At 44.1% G+C, this 20,875-nt stretch overlaps 1 protein-coding gene and 1 pseudogene across 3 annotated transcripts in view; both read left to right on the forward strand.

The window, feature by feature from the left end:
• The window catches only part of ANO6 (anoctamin 6), a 186,685-nt gene that overhangs the window by 69,664 nt on the left and 96,146 nt on the right, over positions 1 to 20,875 (forward strand). For all 3 annotated transcript variants that reach the window (XM_045801226.2, XM_045801227.2, XM_087855792.1), the window contains one exon: positions 1,561 to 1,640. In XM_045801226.2, the coding sequence (XP_045657182.2) occupies positions 1,561 to 1,640 (80 nt within the window). The remainder of the gene's footprint in view (positions 1 to 1,560; positions 1,641 to 20,875) is intronic.
• On the forward strand, positions 4,442 to 12,956 carry LOC148107807 (spermidine synthase pseudogene; annotated as a pseudogene).

Genomic DNA, 20,875 nt, shown 5'->3' on the forward strand with positions numbered 1-20,875 from the left:
GTGGTTGGAACCTCTGATTTCTAGCCAGTCAATCAGGAGCACGGGTGACAACCCGGGCTTGCTGGGGGCTGTCTTGTGGGACGAGCCCTTAACCTGTGGCCTGAATCTTCAGGTAGATAGTGTCAGAATTCAATTAATTGTTTGGTGGTGTGGGGGAAAAAACACACATTGGAGATACGTTCTTTAGGCTCTTTAAATCTCTAGCTGCCTTTTTCATGTCATGGATTTATGGAAGGGGCTAGACCTGTTGATGAATTATAATATTTGCTTAAATTTATTTAAATATTTATTTAAACATATTTAAATATTTAAGCATATTTAAGTTCATTCAATTCAGAACATTTTCCCACACAGTCTAAATTACATTGTTACCCTTATCAATATTAATAACTCCTTAACATAATCCCACACTTAATATTCACCATTTCCCCAATTTGTTTTTAAGTCTTCTACATCTGGTTTAAGCCAGGATCCAGTCTAGAAGCACACACTGCCGATGGTTGTTTCATTTTCTCTGTATCTTTTGATCTGGAGCAATTCCTTTTATTCATATCAGGAACTTGTGAACATGGTAAGACTGTTGTCTTGCAGAACAACCCAGCTTCTCGGTTTGGTTCCTTTTTCCCTCCCACACTGTGCTGTCTAGCACTGTGACCACTAGTCACATGTGGCTATTAAGCTGTTGAAATGTGGCTATTCCAAATTGAGATGTGTTGTGAGTATAACAAACGCATTGGCTTTCTAAGACTTAGTATTAAAAAAATGTAAACTATTTCACTAATAATTTTTTATATTGAATACATGTTCAAATGATAATCTGGGTATATCAAGTTAAATAAATGATACTACTAAAATTAATTTTACCTGTTTCTTTTTCATTTTCAAAATGTACCTACTAGAAAATTTTATTTGGCTCCCAGTATATTGCTGTCAGATAGTGTAATTCAACAGATTTTAAAACAGAAAATTGCTACCTCAAAATGACTCCACATCAGTTCTCTGAGATGTAGTTGCAAAGAGAACAATAATAGGCTAAAATGTTCCTTAGCTAGAGTTTTATAACATGTAGTTGCTGTGTCCTTCCAAGTAGAAGCCGAATGATTTTCCATAGTTGATCTAGCCTCCAGCATTTTAAGACCAGATATCCTACAAGCATGGCATTGTCCAGTAGACGGAACAGCTACCAAAGATTTTGAGCGTCCCCGACAGCAAGGAGTGTTAAGTAACACAAACCTGGGGCTGTGCCACAGATGCTAAATGCAGTTGTTATACCAGTGCTGGTGATTTCAAAGCAAAAAAGTATATGAGCTGGGGCGCCTGGGTGGCGCAGTCGTTAAGCGTCTGCCTTCAGCTCAGGGCGTGATCCCAGCGTTCTGGGATCGAGCCCCACATCGGGCTTCTCCACTGGGAGCCTGCTTCTTCCTCTCCCACTCCCCCTGCTTGTGTTCCCTCTCTCACTGGATGTCTCTGTCTGTCAAATAAATAAATAAAATCTTTAAAAAAAAAAAAAAAGTATATGAGCCAATGAAAGTCATGCTTTGTTTATTTGTTTATTTTTAGTGTTGGACAACCTCGAACAGACAACTGTCTGCAGTTTTGGATCGCTGGAAAGTCAGCCTGATTTCCGAACCCCAGAGTTTGTAAGTACTACTACTCCATCTTCAATTTGTTTTGGTTAGCTAGAGAGTTCTCACAAAATGGAGAAGAAGGGTTTTTTTTAACGAAATCTTGCCCTCAGTGCCTCTAGATGTGGCACAGGTCTCAGGGGCGGGGCTGTGTATTTACAGCTCTGGTTCTCTGGGGAACAGGTTACTGAACTACAGTGTCTCGGTTTCATGCTCTGTAGGCTTATTCTTCGTACTGCTTTGTACCAGCAAATGGGAACCCTTTCTGCAGTATATCGTTACTTCCAGAACTCCTCCTTCATTCATGGGTAGCCTTGCTATCAGCGTCTGCTGTTAGTGACTCTGGAAACCAGTTTTTACTGAGCACTATACAGGTACATTGACCAGTCTGATTCCCATTTCATCCTGGAGCCTTCAGTCATACGACCTATACAGATGTATCTTGTAGGGTTAGGACTGTTTTGTTGGTTGTTCCTACCAAGAGGGGAACTAAATGCTCTCGCTAAATTAGACTCATTAAAGATTAGCCATGGTTCTCACCCTCGAGGAATTAAAAATCTTATTAGATGCTACTGTGATTTTATTAATGCCTAGTTTAAAGAAAATTAAGCACATAGGATGCCATGTGCAGAATGTCCTTACTAAATAGATTTTATATGAGTCTCATTTGAAGAGGGGGATGGGAAGAAGCGTTTCTCTGACTCATGTACCATATTACTGCACCAGATGTGAAGGAAAAGCATGCCAGGATCCACCTAGATTTACTTATTTTTGCCCCTTGCTGCAAATGGCTTGTCTGCCACTTTAGCAAGGCAAAAGTCTTTTTTTGGTTTTATTTTCAAAGTGTGATATACAGTTGCCACACCAGTAATTGGCAGAGCACAATTGTATTATTGATAAAGACAAAAAAAAAAAAAAAAAAAAAAAAACGAACCCAAAAACACCTCATTATGTTCTTTTCCTCTTCTCACTCATTCTTTATGGATTGCTTACTCAATTCAGCCAAGAGTAAGGAAACTAGGCAGTGCTCTGGACTGAAAAGGGATGGCACAGGAAACTGTATCCGCAATGCCGTTTTATTTCACAGTGTGGGACTCCTGTGGCGTACTAGCAGATTGCCTACTGTGAAAATCACTTGGATATAATAGAAAGACCTTGTATTCAATGACTTCCCTGTTACGTTCAATGAGATTTTCAGTGAAGGAAAATTGTGAATGCCCACCAATGTATCCTGTATCTTACTTAAAATAGCAGAGCAGTTTCGTGGTTTTTTTCTAACTTCTACAGTTAGAGCCCCAAAGCAGAATTGACACAGATATTTCCCATTTGAATATGACATTGATATGGACTCATGGAGCTGGCCCTTTCTGGTTTTATTTTCTAACTGCTGCTTGTTGATGCTCTTGGAGCACTATTTCTAATCTAAGAAGAGCTTTGTGCAATAACGTGCTGATGTGCTTGGCAAACACCTATGGAGTTCGCACTGATTCCCTGGGTGAAAATAAAAGTATTTTCCTCAAGAACAGATTTTAGCGTATTAGGCTGTTTGAGATTGGCATGCCTCAGCGAGGTCTTTGCAGCAGATCGTCTACACTGGTAATTACACCGGTAATGTTGTTCTACCTTCAGTGTTCTCTTCTTCACTACCTCATTTTCCTTTTCAAGGGGTGAAGACCGGCAAGTCTTAGAATGACAAGGACTAGAACTTAAGGATCATAGAATATACTTATGTTTTCGGAGGTTTAACAATGGGTCTGAGAACACCCAAGCTGAAAGGGGATTTTTAGGCTAAATCCCCATATTTTTCTTTTTCACTGTCATGCCTCGGGACTATCGAGAGTCATTTCTTGAGACCACATGAGTGGAGTTAAAAGTTGTGAAGCATGGTTTCCTTCGATGTGTGGTTGATACAAGATTTCTGTATCCAGCTGTTATCTTTCTCTAATTGCGTGTTCATAGCGTGTTTAGGGAGTCTGTGATGTTGTTGTGCTTTTTAGATGGTCGCACACCCAATGCTCGTTGCACGCCCGGGTGGCAGGGGCCGCGTTGGCAGCTGCTTGTGTTGTCTCCCCAGGTCACTGTGGCCCCTGCACTTCCAGCTCCCTCGTCCACAGATATTCCCCCAACAGCTGCCTCCCTGGTAAACAAACGAGGCGTATAAGGTGCCTTGAGAACCAGTACCCAAGGGACTCAGGCACGACTTGTAAGGGAAGCCTTTTCTCATGGGCAGAGGGCGACAGCATCCGTGAAAACGGGCGGCTCCGGGGCGTAGGCAGGTGGATTGGGCACATGCCAGGACACAACCAGGTACGTGGATCCCGCCCAAACATTTAAATCCGAAACCGGGCCTCCAGTACGAACCTAGGCGCAGAGGGAGCCTGGCACCAAGCAAAACTGAAAACAGAAAGAAGATGGAGGAGAGCAAAAGGAGCCGAAATATCAGCGCTCTGATTTTCTCCGTCTGGCATTTGGAGGTGCCGAAGTAAGGCGAGGCGGAGCACGTGTGCTCAGGCCTTACTCCCGAACAGCCCAGATTTTACAAGGATCAAGAGCCGAGCGTTTTCATACAACGGAGTGTGTTTATATAGTTTGGCCGACAGGGAGAACAAAATGCTTCTCGTAATTAGTTTGTTTCCTTCAGGATTTCTGTTTTCCTTTCCTTTGAAACAAGGCCTCCGCGCAGTGCTGGCTGAGTGGCCTCGCTCCCCAGCGCGGTAAGAGCACTCGAGTTTCCCTGCGCAGCTCGGTGTCTGTGATGTGACCAGTCAGGCGAAGCCGGTACTGCTGTGGCGTCTACGTAAATTGCGGACGAAGAAATGCGGCTGCAAAGCCCCGGTGTGGCTTGTTCTCGGCAGGGCCCCCACACTGCCGTGCCCAGCTATCTGAAACGTTCAGGGGCGAACCGAGCTGGACATACCGTGCCTGTGTTCTTGCTTGTGAGGAGCAAGGGACGAGCTGCAACGGGACACAGCCCCACCTGGAGGTGTGGATGGGGCTCGCGGTGAAAGGCGCCTGGCGAAATGCTGACTTTACGGAGAGTCACTGGGTGATCTCGTGGTGGTAGGAAACCAGCTCGATCCCGGTTCGGTTTTTTTATTTAAGCGCAGTGAAAATCTGTTTATGATCTGCTTTATTAACTTAATATTCTATCCTGGATAGTGCCCCACACTGTTGTTTCTCCAGGTGTAGTGAGATATAATTGACATGCAGCACTGTGTTGGTTTAAGGTGTACAGCTCCATGCTATTTTTTTTCTGACATTATTGTTATTGTCTCTAGCTTCTCTTCTCTTGTGTCGATGAACTATAATTAATCACACTGTAATCTTCAAAGCATTTCATCCAAGGGGGATCTAGTCGAGGAAACGGTGACATAGCCAGATGCTCTGGAACCCTGTGATTGGTGGCCGTCATTTAGAGACATGGGTTCCGAAAATAGGCTAGGTTCATAAGGACAAGTATCAGACTCTGGAGAAGGGATTTGGCCAAAGGGAGGCTGGGGACTGAGTATGAGAGACCCGGATAACCTTGTAGAGTTCAGACTTTGAAGCAGAGGCTGCAGAGTGAGGCCGTCTGGTTAGAACTGAGGATGGGGAGCCATCAACATGGTGATGGAGCCGATAAAGGTGTTTCTGCAATGTGGTAGCTTGCAGATGCAGGAAAACCTAGCTTCCCCTGGTGCCCTCACTCTCAGGTCTGTTTAAGAGCAAAGGTGATCTGAGGCGTTAGTCCAGGGGCTCATCAGTCCTGCCTGGCCCAGAGGAGCCCAGGTTCATTCCAAGCCCCAAGGAGTGGGGAAAAAGTAGGGGAAAGGTTGAGTAATGGGTCAGGGCTCTTTGTAGAAACCCTGACTCTTTTGGTATTGACCCAGGAACCTGGGTGCACAAGGGGTGAGGAATGGGGTGTGGGGTGGAACTCCAGTGGAGCACTGGTGAATCTGCTTGTAGCTAGCTGGATGGAAACCAGGCTGCGGTCAACACAAAAACACGTGGAAGGAAAGGAAAGGCTAAGGAATTACATTTTATGATCCGAGTCTTGCTAATAATATCCTCCTTTGCATCCTTTCCAGAACTTGAGGTTTATGTCTAATTGTCCTGGCTTTTAGAGGCAGGAAGATTCTAACCACCTCTTGTTTCATGCCAACTGATGCTGTTTTCCTTGGTTTAGCTTCTGCCAAATTTGCAGTAAATAAAAAGAGTTTAGGCTCACAAAAGAGTATTAGGATTATAATAGGCTAAACCAGGGCAGATGATGAGAAACTACAGGATTAGGAAGACTAAGCTTGAGACATAGACTCAGGAAGATGAGGATCAAAGTGGAGCAGAAATGTGACCCCTTCGTTCGACGTTTGTGGTTATGCGGAAAGAAAGAGGTCTGAAGAGTCTTTATCCTGTTTGGGATTTTGTGTACCTGGCTCACTTTCTGAGGGGAGATACTACTTTACAGAAAATACTGTTGATTTCCTGAAATTCAAGTTTGACTGTCTTTAACTAGGTGAAAATATTATGTGATCCCTAAGGGTTAAAATATTAATCTACTATTTGAGGCACTATAGTGAACAATAGAAAAAATATCCCTGTACTTGTGGAGCTTACATTTTAGTGGGGGGAGCATAGAAGACAAAATAAATAAGATATATAACATGGCACAACATGGTAAGTCCTTTAGAGAAGAGGAAAGTAAGGATTATACGTATGTGTTGGGGGCGTGGGGCATGGCTGTGGTTTTAAATAGAGAGGTCAGGGCATATCTCAGAAATAGGGTATACAGAAAGTGACAAGTGAAAAGACCTGAAAGCTGGGGTGCTACAGTAAACTGGGAATCTAGATGAAGGGTATTCTAGGCAGAAGGAATAGCTTAGACAAAGGTCTTAAGGTAGGAGTTTAAGATAGGTTTGAAGAAATGGAAGGAGACCAATGAAATGTGAATATAGTAGATAGTAGGGACTTCATAAGCCGTTGTAAACACTTTGGTTTTACTCTGAATGAGTTGGGAAGTAAGGGTAGGCCTTTGGAGGATAAACTGGGGGGTTTTGAGCAGAGGAATGACTTGATTGCCCTGCCCTGTGTTTTAACAGGATCACTTTGGCTGCGTTGAGAATAGATTACAGAGGAATAAGAGCAGAAGCAAGGAGACCTCTTAGACTTTTCAGGAACCCACATGAGAGGTGGTGGTGGCTTGGTCCTGAGGGTTAATTACAGTGTTAGCGAGACATACTCAAATTCTCAGTATGTTTTGAGGGTAGAATCAGTATGTTGTTGACAGATCAGACATGAGATGTGTAAGAAAGAGCAGTCAAAGATGACTCCAAGGTTTTTGACCTGGGGGACTGTGGAAGGAGCAGTTTGAGGGGAGGATATGCAGAGCAAAATAAAAATTCTGTCTTCAGCACGTGAAGTTTGAGACATCCACGTGGAGATGTCAGTATGCAGTAAAATAGATGGGTCTGGATTAAAGAGAGGGGTCCAGCTAGAGATGTGAGGGTTGTCAGCACACAGGTGATGTTTGAATCTGGCACTAAGAACAGCAAGGGGTGAGATAAAGAGACCTTGGCCTGAGCCCTGGGGAGTCCATTGTTCACTAGAGGAAGAATCCGCAGAGGAGCCTGAGGACGAGGGGCAGTGCAGTTGGAGGAAAGTGAGCAGAGTCCCGGGAGCCAAACGAAGAAAGTATAAGGTCTAAGGGAATGACCAAATCTGTCGAGGAGGATGGGAAATTAGATTGAGCAGTGTGAAAGAGACCTGGACAAGGGAAGTCTCAGCTGAGTGGTGGGATACAAAACTAGAGGCGACTGAATACAGCATGGGAGAAGAGGAATGGGATACACAGCATTTAGATTACACTTTCAATCTTGTATTTTCTGAACATGAATGCAGAACAAGGGGTTAGTATGTATTAGGATGAAGGGCGGTTTTTTAGTTAGTTAGTGTGAAGATGGCAGGAGTTGTCCCCACCCCTGGCAGGGTTAGGCTGTCCCACGGGCAGTGGGCGGAGCTGGTCCCTTTGTGCTGTGGCTCTGTGCCCCCCCCCGCCCCCCCGCCTGCCTTGCAGCCTGGCCTGGATTATCCTTGTCTTCTGCAGTAAGAGCTGTGGCAACATGCTAGTGTTGGCCGGTGTCATCCAGTGCACAGAGAGGGACGAGTTCTCCCACCGGGAGATGATAGCCAGCCTGCCCCTCTGCAGCCATCCCATCCCGTGCGAGGTGCTAATCATCGGGGCTGGGGACGGGGGTGTCCTGCAGGAGGTGGTGAAGCGTTCCTCCATGGAGTCGGCCTGTGGTCCAGTGTGAGATTGACAAGGACATCGTTCAGGTCTCTCAGAAGTTCTGCCAGGCATGGCTGTGGGCGGCTGCAGCCCCAAGCTGACCCTACACATGAAACAGGGCCAGGATGCCTTCGATGTTATCATCACTGACTCCTCAGACCCCGTGGGCTCTGCCAAGACTCTCTTCAAGGAGTCCTATTACCAGCTTGTGAAGGTGGTCCTTAAGGATGATGGCAAGTGTCATCTGCCAGGGCGAGTGTCAGCAGCTGCACCCGGACCTCATCAAGGAGATGCAGCAGTTTTGCAAGTCGCTCTTCCCTGTGGTGACTTCCGCTTACTGCACCATCCCCACCTACCCCAGTGGCCAGATGGGCTTCATGCTGTGCAGCAAAAGTCTGAGCATCAACTTCCGGAAGCTCACGCAGCAGCTGACGTGGAAGCAGGTGGAATAGCAGCAGCTGAAATAATACAGCTCTGATGTGCACCAGAAGGCCCCGTCCTGTCTGAGCGGCCGCCCAGGCCCTGAAGGATGTGGGCCAAGCCCGGGTGCTGCCCAGGACCTTGAGCCGGGGAGCCTCTGGGACGCCTGGGCGTGACAAGCGCAGGACAAGATCCCCTGCCCCACCGGCATGTCCACCAAGCAAGTCTTACAGGCCCCAGAATACTGCCTGGCGTGCCCTGCTGGGTGGACTGTCTCTCAGTGTGGTGTTGAGCCCTCAAGCCCATACCAGCTGTGTACAGAAAAGGAAAAAAAAAAAAAAAGATGTCAGGAAATTCTGTTCGTAAGGTGATGGATATTAATCCAGTAGGGAGAGAAAATATGATGCAGGGGTAAGAAGGAAGGATTGCTGGAATGACATCCTTGAGAAGGCAAGAAAGGGATGGAATCTGGTCCATAAGTGGAGAGGTTGGACACCCCTCATGGCTGTAGAGACCGTTCGTTCCTTCTTAGAAGTAGGAGGGAAACCAGTGTTTGGGACCCAGGTGGAATTAGTTCGGTAATCTTGCTAGTAGGAGCTTGTTGAAGTTTTTTCTTGATTGCTTCTTGTTTACCAGTGAAATGAGAAACAAGACGTTCGCTAATACTGAGGAAGGCAGAAGAGATGAAGAGACCTAAAGAGAGAGGAGAAGGTATGAGACAGTCATCTGAGAGTGAAAGCTCTGAAAACTGTAGTCTGATATCTTGGTAGCACTAAGAGCCCACTTGAGGTTCGTGGTCATGACAGGTGTGTGCTTTCCCCATTCAAGCCCAGCTTTGGAAACAGGTGTACAATAGGCAACGAGTTTGATTTAACCAATTTGGGGGTTTCTTCAAGTCAGTTCAGTGAAGGAAGACAAGGCTACGAGAGTTTCAGGGTGTTTGCAGTAGAGTAGAGGACCAAGGCCATGAGCAGGATGAGGCAATAGGATCAGGAGAATTAGACCTTAATGGGGTTTGGTAATTTGTGCAGTTGGCGTATTGGAGAGAGTGAATTGGAAGAATAGGAAGAGGTAGTTGGAGAGCCAGGATCTTTCTAACTAAGGGAGGAATTACAGTAACCAGTACAGACAAGGTCTGGGATACCAGCATTGACATGAGGGGCTGGGGCAGGGTGGAGTTGCCAGGACAGGGTGTTGGAAGGTATGGAGGCGGAAATCCCCAAGAATGATGTCAGAAGAAATGTCTTGGAGAGGTTGACAGTGAGGCAGGGCTTAAATCTCTAAGGAATGAGGGGTAGTGACTCAGGGATCAGTAGATGACCAGAGAGGTGAGAGAGAAATCTGAAGAGTGGCAAGATAGAAGAAGTGAGTAGTGGCGAGTCGTTTTGGGTGTTGCGTAGGGATTCAGTCATAGCAGGGTTTCTCAGCCTCAGCACCACTGGCATTTGGGGCTGGATTTATCTTTGTTGTGGGAGCCGCCCTGTGCATTGTGGGGATGCTTTGCAGCAGCCTGGCCCCTACCTGTGAGCTGCAAAGGTCCCTCTCCCCAGCGGTGACAACCACATATGCCCAGACGTTGTTAAATGTCTCCTGGGGACAAAATTGCCCTCATTTAAGAACCAGTGAGTTAAGTGAATACTGAAAAAGCATTAGGGTCACTGGTGGCCTTATATAGAGCTGTTTCTAGGGAGTGCTGGGGATGCCACTCTAATCCAGTTTGGAGTGGATTATGGAATAAGCAGGAGAAAAAATAGGAAATCCTGACCTGTCTTTCCAGGAGTTTGACTTTGAAGGGCTGGAGGGTGAGAGAGCAGTGAGTGGAAGAGACTGAGAACCAAGGATGCTGTCCTTCTGTCGGAGGGAGGCCTGGACAGATTTAAATATTGATGAGAAGGATCTATGTGAGGGGAACCATGGACTCTAGAGAAAAGAGTGGCTTCGACATGGGCTGTGGAATGGTTTGTAGATGGGGAGGAGTCCACATTCGATGGAAGGAGCAGTGTCTCCAAAGATACAGGAGCAGCAGGTCGATGCTACTGGTTTATGGCTTTGTTGGAGAGAAGCAGAGGAGTTCTCATCCAGCAGCTTCCATTTTCAGCTTCCGAGCGTGAAGAGAACAGGGTGCTGGGGCGGCGGTGGAGTGGGGAGGGGTTGGCACTTTGAAGCAGTCGTGGAGAGTGGGAGGAGCAAAAAACCAAGCTGGCTTGGAAAACCGAGGAAAAGTACTAGGCTGTCTGGGCAGTGGGGAGGGCCTGTGTGGGGCCAGGGAGTCTGAATTTACAACAGTACCCATCTTCCCTGCTGTGGTTTCTCCAGCATCGCTTAGACACTGAGAAAGCAGATCGCACGCAGGCTTCCGCCTGAGTTGGGGCTTTGCTAGATGGTCATGATGGAAAGTGCAGAATATTGGCAAGCGTGCTCCTGAAATGATGACCTTGGGAAATGTAACCTTACAAAAGGAGGGGAGGGAAGGAAACGCGAATCTACAGATTGGTTAGAAAAAGTCATTGGGCCTCTGAGGTCATTATGAAAGGAGGAGATATTAATTGTGGTCAGAAAGGGGGAATCCCTGGAAAGAGAATTTTTTCAAGTGATGACAAGGTCCAGGGTGGCACCATGGAAGTTCGTGCATGAAAGGGGGAACATCACTGCTGTCAAGTTACTAAGGGCCAGGGTGGCCCAGTCATGTCTGTGGATGCAGATGTCCTTCTGGATGAGGGAAAACTTGGAATGAAGAGAGCAATGTGAGCCAGGGGCCAGATTTTCCATGGACCAGGAGCAGCAGCTGGCAGGTAGGAAATAATAGGCTCTGGGAAACTCTCGGGGTTTACTCTACTTGCATGGACCAAAGAGGAGCTGCTTTTACTGGGGATTAATGGTCTGGAAGCGACCTACAGAATAAGATGAATGTCAACCTTACTTCCTTGCCCTGAGTGTGAAAGGTACGAAGGAATAATCAGAGCCAGCTGCCCATAGATCTGCACAGTTTTGTTTGCAGGCTTTGTTTCAAAGCAGTTGGTCAAGTTTTATTTCAAAGTGGCTTCCAGGGTCCGTTTTAATCTTCATCTCCTCCCTCCCCCAGAAATCCAGACTTCATTTTGGTTATTTCTGGCTTAACTGGCCCCAAGGCAAATGAATTGGTGTTGGGGCTTTTGAGGGAGATTATGGTTTATTTTATGGGCAGTCCCGAGTCTTTCTGGCTAATCTCAGAAACCCACCTAAAGTCCCAAGGTCTGCCTCAAGATCATAGGATCTTCAGGACCTAGAAGACTGGGAATAAGGCAGGACCCTTCTGCTCAAGCATTTCTTTACTTGGATTTGTACTCTTGTGTCTTCTACAAAGAAATAGGATGGCTTTGCTTTGTAGCTTTTGGCACTGAGTTCACCAAATGAGAAGAGAAAAGGAACTCACCCAAAAAAGGAAACCAAACAAAGGAACATGGGTTTGGCAAAAGAATTCTCTCTCAAAAGAAGAAATGAGACCAAAGATAGGCTAGTAAGGATGGCTGAATTGGCCCATTTGCTATGGTAGGAATTCACATGGCACTTCAACTTTGAAAGCATTTCATGCATCCAAGAGCAAAAGGTGAGGGAATGTGTACTTTGCCTGAATATGGAGGGAAGGGGACCTACTCATTTGCTTTATGTGGCTGATTCAGAAGCTACATTTGTGGATTTGTTAGGATTGGAGGGTAGGAGCAAAAATAGGCCAGCATGCAAAGTCTCAGTCAGAAATTTGAGTCACTTCTTTGGAATGCAGAATGTATTTTCCCAGAGAAACAGTCATAAATGGTGATTGCACTTCTAGGCCCAGCCAGGCCAGACCAGCTAAGGCCAGTTTAACTCAGAGGGTTAACAAAATTATCGTTCTGTACTAATGATCCTCTGGAACACTCCAATTTTATTTTTTCCATTATTACTAAAATTTTAGAATAAATGTAAAGTCCAGAGTGAGTGTGTTGAGTGGAAGCCTGTGGAAAAAAATGCTTAGCATGGTGAGTGAAAAAGAGAAGCATTGATTTTTGAGTTTGTTAGATTTCGAAGCAGTGATCTGTCTAAAACTTGAGGAAGATGATTTAATGGTATGAGAAAACAGACGGAAAAGAGCTTATCAGTTTCTATAGTCCTTTGTTCTTTTCTGCTAATGAAGGGCAACTTTATTTTTATTTTATTTTATGTTTTTTAGATTGAAAATATTCAAGCCCTGGGAGAGAGCTGTAGAATAAGCCATGCCGCATGAGACTGTTGTAGAGAGGAATATCGTTATTCCAAAGGAGTTTAACCTTCTTAGCTAGAACGATTATGTATCAACCAGGGTATTAAAAGAACATGTGGATTTGCTCATGGGACCACAGTTGGGAATCTGGAGGTGACGTGGGGGCCAGGACAAGTACCAGAATCGTAGAGGGACAAATATAATAGTTTTCTGGAAGGGGTGGGGTTAGAGTAGAAGTTGGACCTAGACTGAATTCTGATAAATGGAGACATTGACGCTGGAGTATTCGTGTCCAGGAAGATTACAGAATGAGATTTTCAAGCAGACGGTTTGTGAGTGCTAAAAAAAGAAAAGGTCATCAGGAGCCAACACGAGTTCAATAAAAATAAGTCATGTCAAACTGAGTACATTACCCTTTTTTTTTTTTTTTAAATGGGGGTGATTATAATGGTAGAAGAGAAGAAAGCCACGGACATTTTTGTGTTTTTTTAATCGAAGTATAGTTGACACATTTTTGTGCGTTTTGATTTTAGCAAATGGTGTGAAAAAGATTGCATTTAAATACAGAATGAAGAAATGTGGACCTAGTGAGAGTACACTTCTCTGGGCGATTGATCATACCAAGACTGTGGAACAATGGCTAGAAATCAATTCCTAGAGGAGACAGAAATCAATATGAATTAAAGTAAGCGCCTGCTTCCTAATTCACAAATATCTGCTGCCTAAGTACGGATTGTGAGAGCTGAGGCTAATGACTGATCATGTGGAAGACTAGGTATTTGCCTAATTAAACTTAGTATGAATCAAGCATGTAATCATAATGTCAAAAAGTTAATGCAAGTCTCGGTTGCATTCATACCTATACGCCCAGAACAAAGAAAGTACTAGGCTTCTCCCGTTCAGTATCAGTAAAGCCACCCACTGTCTGGGTGCTCCATTTGGGGGGGGGGGGCATGCTGATTCTAGAAAATCAACATAGTAATGGATCCTAACACCTAGGCAAGAGTATGACATCAAATTTAAATATTTGATGATAGTAATTGGTGGATAGAGTTGCAAAATACAATATTAAGACCCATGAATAGAAGGTATATATAGGCAGACATTTCATTTCAGTAGAAGGACCTTCTCATATTTGAAGTACCTTAATTCCTTGGAGGAGTTCAAATATAGACGGACTGGGAAACAATCTAGGCAGGCGAGGTGTGCTTGAACCAGGACGCGTCGGCGGGGATGAGAAGGAAGGGCATACATGTTTTATGTGTAGCAGGACTTCGTAGCGGAAGGCAGACAGGGAATGAGAGAAAGACAGGATGTTCCTGGGAATATACCACCCTAGTAAGTTGTATGTGGCTCACTGATGAGTCTGAGTTGCTTTTGTTGTATTTTTTCCCCTCCTGTAACCCGTCGTCATCATCAGCCAAATTTCCTCCTTGTAACAGTGTTCATTCTACAGCTTTTATTCCCCTGTTTTCAGAAAGCCTGGACTGAAATGCCATGTGAATTCTTGCCCCACAAAGTATCCCATTTGAAATTCAGTGAGCTATCCATTATCTGGGGAAATGTCAAAATTAATTTGACAAAAACAGGCATGAGGAAAGCAGGGAGCCCTGGGCATTCTGAACAAAGATGTGATATCAGTATTTACCATGGAACTCATTTGATTATAAGTCGCCTAGAAGCATGCCACAATAATGGCCAGAGAAGCCCACAGAAGCAAAAGAATTGAGTTAAAGTTGAGAGGCTGCTGGTAAATAACCTGACTGTGCCATGACCTAAAAAACAGCATTAATGGAAGAAGTTGTAATAAAAATTTAAAGAGAAACACAGAACTTGGCAGAAATGCATACACAGAATGAATTCACAGGATTCCTGGAAAATTGAAAAGGAGAGACCTGTGGGATTTCAACTGTAGCTGCCTCCCCCCCACCCAATATTTTGAATTTGTAATTAATTTGGAAGGCTTAAGGGCTTTGGAAAGATGATTTAAAATCCGTTTATTTCTGGAGTCCTACTGGTTAACCCTAGCTTTCCTTATTTTGGCAAGTAATAATAAAAAATGCATCTTTACTATAAGCCTCAAATGTATTCCTTAAGTCTGTCTCTGATAAAAACAAAACTAAACTAAAACAAAAACAAAAACAAACCCAAACCACTGTAAGATATGCTTTTACCCAGAAAACTCTAATGGCTCCTTCAAAAGGAAAATGCATTTACAGTTTCTTCTCCCAAGTCACTTTTTGAAATGTAGATTAATGTGACCTGACAGACTGTAATAACTACCAAAGAGCATTTCATTAATTATAATGAGCAAACCAATAATATAGATCTTTACAATGTTAGTATGAATTAGAATATATCAAGTCAAGACCATACTTGTGGCTGGACTAAAATTTGACTGCTAAGTCCAAATCCCTTAAAAGCACATAATGAAAATTTTGACAGACCATTCAGGGATACTAATGGTATCACCAGCATTTCATGGTTTCTCGGTAGTATTAAGTGTTTTTAAAAAGTAAATATACTGTTTGTGAAATAAGAAGAAGGCTGAAGAAGAGAGAGGTGAATGAGAGGACATACTTCTGAGACTTTGAAAAGTGGTTTTACTTAAAAAAAAATTTTTTTTCTTCTTTTGGAAAAGAAAGTCATTCTCAAAGTCCCCCCAGGAAGCTGAGCACAAGATGGAATTCCAGGGAATTAGAAGCCCTCTGTCCCTGTGCAGTTCTGCTCTCAGCCCCTGTGGGCAAGTTGCTTTTTCTTTTAGGACCTCAGTCTCCTCGTCTAAAAAAAGCAGAAAAATCAGATTTCCTCACTGGGGTGTGTTCCGTGACTGCACAGTGATTGGAAAGCATTTCAGCTATCTTAAAAGCATATTCATGAAATAATAATACGGTAAGAAGTCTTCTCTAACATTTATGGATGCTTATAGTTGGCAACACAGATTGCAAGTACGGGGATAGCCAGCCTCAAAGTGACCACAGCCCTGCATCGCTCAGCCCCGCAGTACCCCTGCCTTTCCCCTTCAAATGAACTCAGGCTGTGTTGGCATCAGGAATGGGTTCTGTTCTCCTTAGAAGAGCACAGACGGGGATTTTTCACTTATGCTTCTGAGGAAAGTAGTTATAGGCGTTAGATATCTACCAAATTATCAGTGCAGTGAGAATTAATCCTACTCAGCAAAATTATAAAATACCAGCAGTACAGTCCATCAATAAATAAATATGTCAGGCACTTACCAACACTTGCTAATAGGATTTTCAATTGAACTAGAAATAAGAGCTGCTTAAATTATGCACTATTTTGAATAAACCACCATCAGCTTCACTAAATTTTGCTTTAAAATTTTCATTTATTCATTCATTTAATATTTATTAATCAGTGTGCTTCAAGGAATACCAAGCAGTATATCTCAGTGTTTCCCCTCAAGGCCAAGAGTGGGCGTACTATTGCCCTGTCCCCTGCACATTATCTTATTAATTGACAAATGTTAGTCCTGCAACTGATGCTGATTAGTTGTTTGAATGAAAGATGATGAGGCAGTGTGCAGTGTTTAATGAGTTCCAGAGGCACTTAAATGAAAGTCTAGAGGAGTTCGGTTAGGATGGCAGTTCTCGACTCTGGTTGTGCCTCAGAATTCCCTAGAGAGCTCTTTTAAAAAGTGATTACTTTTAAAAAATCCAAGCTGACCTTCATGCGCTAATCTTGCCCTTGGTTAGAATCTGAATATGATTATGTGGAGTTTACAAAGGTGACTCTAATGTGCAGCCACGTTTAAGAACCGTTATCTTTGAAAATTGAGGTTTGTAATTCTGAGGGAGGTGATGGTATATGGCTCAGCCCTGAAGGGTACGTTTCACTTGGTACTGAAATCTGTACTGGAAGGTATTCCAGTCCAGAAAACAGAACAGTAGGAAATATACCTACGTACGCACACGTGCATATACATTCAGTTGTGCGTTTACATATGCGTATGTATGTATCTGTACCGATATAACACACAGATTTATTGAACAGATTTAGCTGAAGGAATTGGTTCATGCAGTGTGGGGTCTAATCCATAGAGCATGCTGGCAGCAAGGGCAGGCTGGAAACCCTGGGCGGGGGTAGTTGCTTTTCTCAGAAAAGCTTAAGGATTTTTTTTTAAAGACCAATCAGCTGATTAGGTGAGTCTCACCCAGGTCATTGAGGATAATAACCTTTCCTTTTGTTGTTGTTGTTGTTGTAGGAAATATTTTAATTTTATTTTTTTATTTTTTTAATTTAAAATCAGTGAGTCAACATATAGTACATCATTAGTTTCTGATGTAGTGTTCAATGATTGGAACGATTTTCATCTTGGGTAAAACAATGATCTTTGTAGGAGCATTTAGCGAGAAAGTTGCCACACTTTTTGTTCCACATACACATACAGAGAGAGATACATGTAGGTATACATGTATACATATAGAGAGAAAGAGAAAGCAAGAGGGAAAGACTTATTCTACAAATTAGCTTGCATGGTTGCAGATGTTGAGAAGTCCCATGATCTGCTGTCTGCAAGCTGGAAACCCAGGAAAATCCAGTGGCATAGTTTCAGTCTCACTCCAAAGGCCTGAGGACCAGGAGAACCAATGGCGTGAGTTCTGGACGAAATCTCAAGGCCAGAAATCTCAAGGCGGATGGTGTAAGTCCCAGTCTCAGGGCAGGAGAAGACTGGTGTCCCACCTGAACAGTTGGGCAGACTGAATATTTTATAATGCAGCTGCTACTTTAATTACCAGTTTGTGATGTAAATATTTAAGATAATTTAAGTCATTAAGAGTGTTTTTTAAACGGCTTGTATCATACATTTTATTTGTACTTTTTAAAAAGATTTTACTTGAGAGAAAGAGAGAGAGTGAGAGAGCACAAGCAGTGGGGAGAGGGAGAGGGAGAAGCAGACTCCCCACTGAGCCAGGAGCACGACACGGGACTCGATCCCAGGACCTGGGATCATGACCTGAGCGGAAGGCAGATGCTTAACCGACTGAGCCACCCAGGCGCCCTGTATCATACATTTTATAATAGAAACACATAGTTATTATAACCTTTCCTTTAAAGTTAACTGACCGTACATGTTAACCACATCTGCAAAGTACCTTCACAGCAGCACCTAGATTAGCGTTCAACGCATGACTGAGTACTGTCGCCTCGCCAAGCTGACCACAAACCTAACCGTCACAGTGGCCATAGTACAGGAGAGTATCCTAACCGCATGAACAAGGGACTGGAAGTGGAAGTGAGTAAGGTGTGTCCAGTTTGTATCGAGCGTAGAGTTGATCTAGGGTAGCAGGAGGAGATGAAGTTAGATAGTTTAAGGCCAAATGTAGCAGTATTAGACTAAGGGTTTGGACTTTTGAGCTGAAAAGACAAAGCAAAGCTATAGCAGCCCTGCCCAACAGCATTTTCTGTGATGGTGGAAAAGTGCCATCTCTGTGATGTCCGACACCATAGCCCCTTAGCAACGTCTGGCTGTGGAGACCCTTGAAGTGTGGTGTTGGTTCAAGACCTCTTCGGGACCTTCCTGGGTAAAATCTGAAACTGACCCCATGCATAATGGGAAGGAGAGATTGAAGAAAGAGTCCGGAGATGGTAGGTTTAATAAGCAAGGGAATTTAGCAGGCTTTTATCTTGGGCGGCCTCAAGGCAGTTAGATCTCCACCCCGCCCCCCCACCACCTGCCAGAATCTTAGAAGTTTATATAGAGGCCTTAACTGTGTTCAGTCCTATATATCGACGGGATGGTCTGAATTCCACATCACTATCCCAAGGCTATGTCCTTGGGGCAGCTTCTCGGAGCAGGGAAGGCTAGTGGGATGCACATTCCAAGGACAGAGGAGGGGGTGCGCCGCCTCTGATTGCTGGCGTCCAGCTCCAGGGTCCACCAGCGGTCACGTCCTCTCGATGACCTACCCTACCATGTGACTAGCGACACAGAGGAACCGAGTTTGTAATTGTTTGGTTTAAATTCGTGTGCATTCAGTAGCTCGCGGGCGAGGTACGGCGTTGGACGTGCTGCCGTAGCGCGTGCACAGGACGGCCGTCTGGCGGCAGCGTGCGCGGGCGCGGGAAGGAGAGCAGGCAGGCAAGCAGTCCAGTCAGCGGACCAGTGTGACGGCCCCGGGGGCGGGGGCGGGGGGGCGCAGCGCGGGAGGACACGAAGGGAGACAGCTGGGAAGTGAGGGACAGAGGACCCAAAGATAATCTTTTGGTTGGCCCCTTCTTCACCGTCTTGCTTTCCCCTCCTCGTCCACCGCAGCCCTTCCTGGGGGTCAGATTTCCCCAGCTCATCTTTTCTCGCTGGCTCTCCTCCCTCCCTCCCTCAGCCTCCGTTCCCACAGAGCTCTGCAGGAACAGCTCCCAGCTTCCAACTGACAGCCTTCGCTTTTCCCCCTCAACCTCACACCTTGGCATCTCCGCTCGGAAATCTCACAGATTCCTAGGAGTCTTCCCCTCCTGACTGTGCTGCTCTTCCAGTTTCGTGTGTTTCAGTAGATGTACTCACCGTCCTCTCAGTTGCTCAAGCCAGAACCCGCCTGACATTGTTTCTGACCTGCTGTGTCTACGTGTAAGTCATGGTTTGTCTGTCCTTCGTCTTCATTTCTGTTGCTACCCCTCAGACTCACGCATTACCTTTCTTCCCTGGACTCTCAGTCTGTCATTACCACTTTGCCACCCATTATCTGTTCTCTAAGCACTTCCTGGAAAAGCAGAAATCAGATCATTTCAGTTCTTCCGTGGTGTGTAATGGAATCCACCCCCCACTGTTGCTTTATCTGTAATATTACAAAATATCACAGGATAAAGGGTTAATTAATTTCAGTTGATTTATTTAATATTTATCCATTTAATATTTCTATAACCCTATTAAGCAGGTACTATTGGGAAATATCACTGAAATATCCCTTGGGGCATATATTCTAGTGAGAGAAACAGACATTAATCAAATAATTACACGAATAACGACACAATTAAAATTGTGAGAGGTGACATTCAAGGAGGCATCTAAGGTGCTGTGAGAGTATAAAAGGGGACCTAGACTAGCCGGGAAGGACAGGGAAGGGTTTGGTAAGGAGTTAGCCAGGGAAAGGGAGGGATTCTAGGTTGTTGGGGCCACATGTGCCAAGAGAGGAGGGAAACACTTTACTTCAATGGAATACAATGTAACCATTAAAAACATTAATGGAATACAGAACCTGACAACTTCACTGGGACAGAATGTGGTCTTACATTTTCTAAGCCATGTGGAGCAGCTTTTGGAAACCAACAAGACTGAACCTTTATAAGACCTGAATAAGATGGTTCTGTTAAACACTTTTTTTTCCCTAAAGATTTTATTTATTTATTTGACGGAGAGAGAGACAGCCAGCAAGAGAGGGAACACAGGCAGGGGGAGTGGGAAAGGAAGAAGCAGCCTCCCAGCGGAGGAGCTCGATGCGGGGCTCGATGCGGGGCTCGATCCCGTAACGCCAGGATCACGCCCTGAGCCGAAGGCAGACGCTTAACCGCTGTGCCCCCCAGGCGCCCCTGTTAAACACTTTCCTCCGCTATGAGCCTGCTTCTTCCTCTCCCACTCCCCCTGCTTGTGTTCCCTCTCTCGCTGGCTGTCTCTATCTCTGTCGAATAAATAAATAAAATCTTAAAAAAAAAAAAAAAAACCCTTTGGCTTGAATGTGATCTCAGGTCAATTCGGCAAGTATCTGTTGACTTACTTTCCTCGGGGTTATAGGTTGAAATAAAAAACAAGTTTCTTTCCTTCATTGTTATAATCCAATAAAAATGATTGTATGTATACATAAAAATAGCTTGACATATGGGAATTTTATCATACTATTATTATAATTTATATAATACAAAATTAAGAGTCAGAATGAATAGTGATTCTAAAGGTTTCGTATTTCTTACACGTCACACTCTTAATGAAGTGTGGACCCCAAATAGCCTTTTTTATGTGGGTATATTGATACTTACTATAGTAGAACTTAAAACTGAAAAAAACTTAAATGTATTAATTTATTTAAACATAACCAATGATAAACTCAATATACATTAACATAAAATATTTTCATGAAAAATAAGTATTTTCTTGAAACAAAAACACTAATAAGGGTGGCATTATTTTATATATTTTATAGATCTCTTTAAGAGAAGGCAGCTGAATTTTTATATCTACTTCTGCAGTTAAAAGTTGCAATATGTTGTTTTAGTTGAAGTATATGAAGTAGATCCAGCCTTAGATAGGTAGTCAGAAAAGAGGAGTTTTTAAAAGTCTTTTCAGGTAATTGTGGATATTCTTCTTTGATACTACATTAAAACTCAACAGGTAGTAAGCAT

This window comes from Ursus americanus, chromosome 25, assembly GCF_024610735.1.
Source record: "Ursus americanus isolate L20-20 chromosome 25, mUrsAme1.1.p, whole genome shotgun sequence".
NCBI lineage: Eukaryota > Metazoa > Chordata > Mammalia > Carnivora > Ursidae > Ursus > Ursus americanus.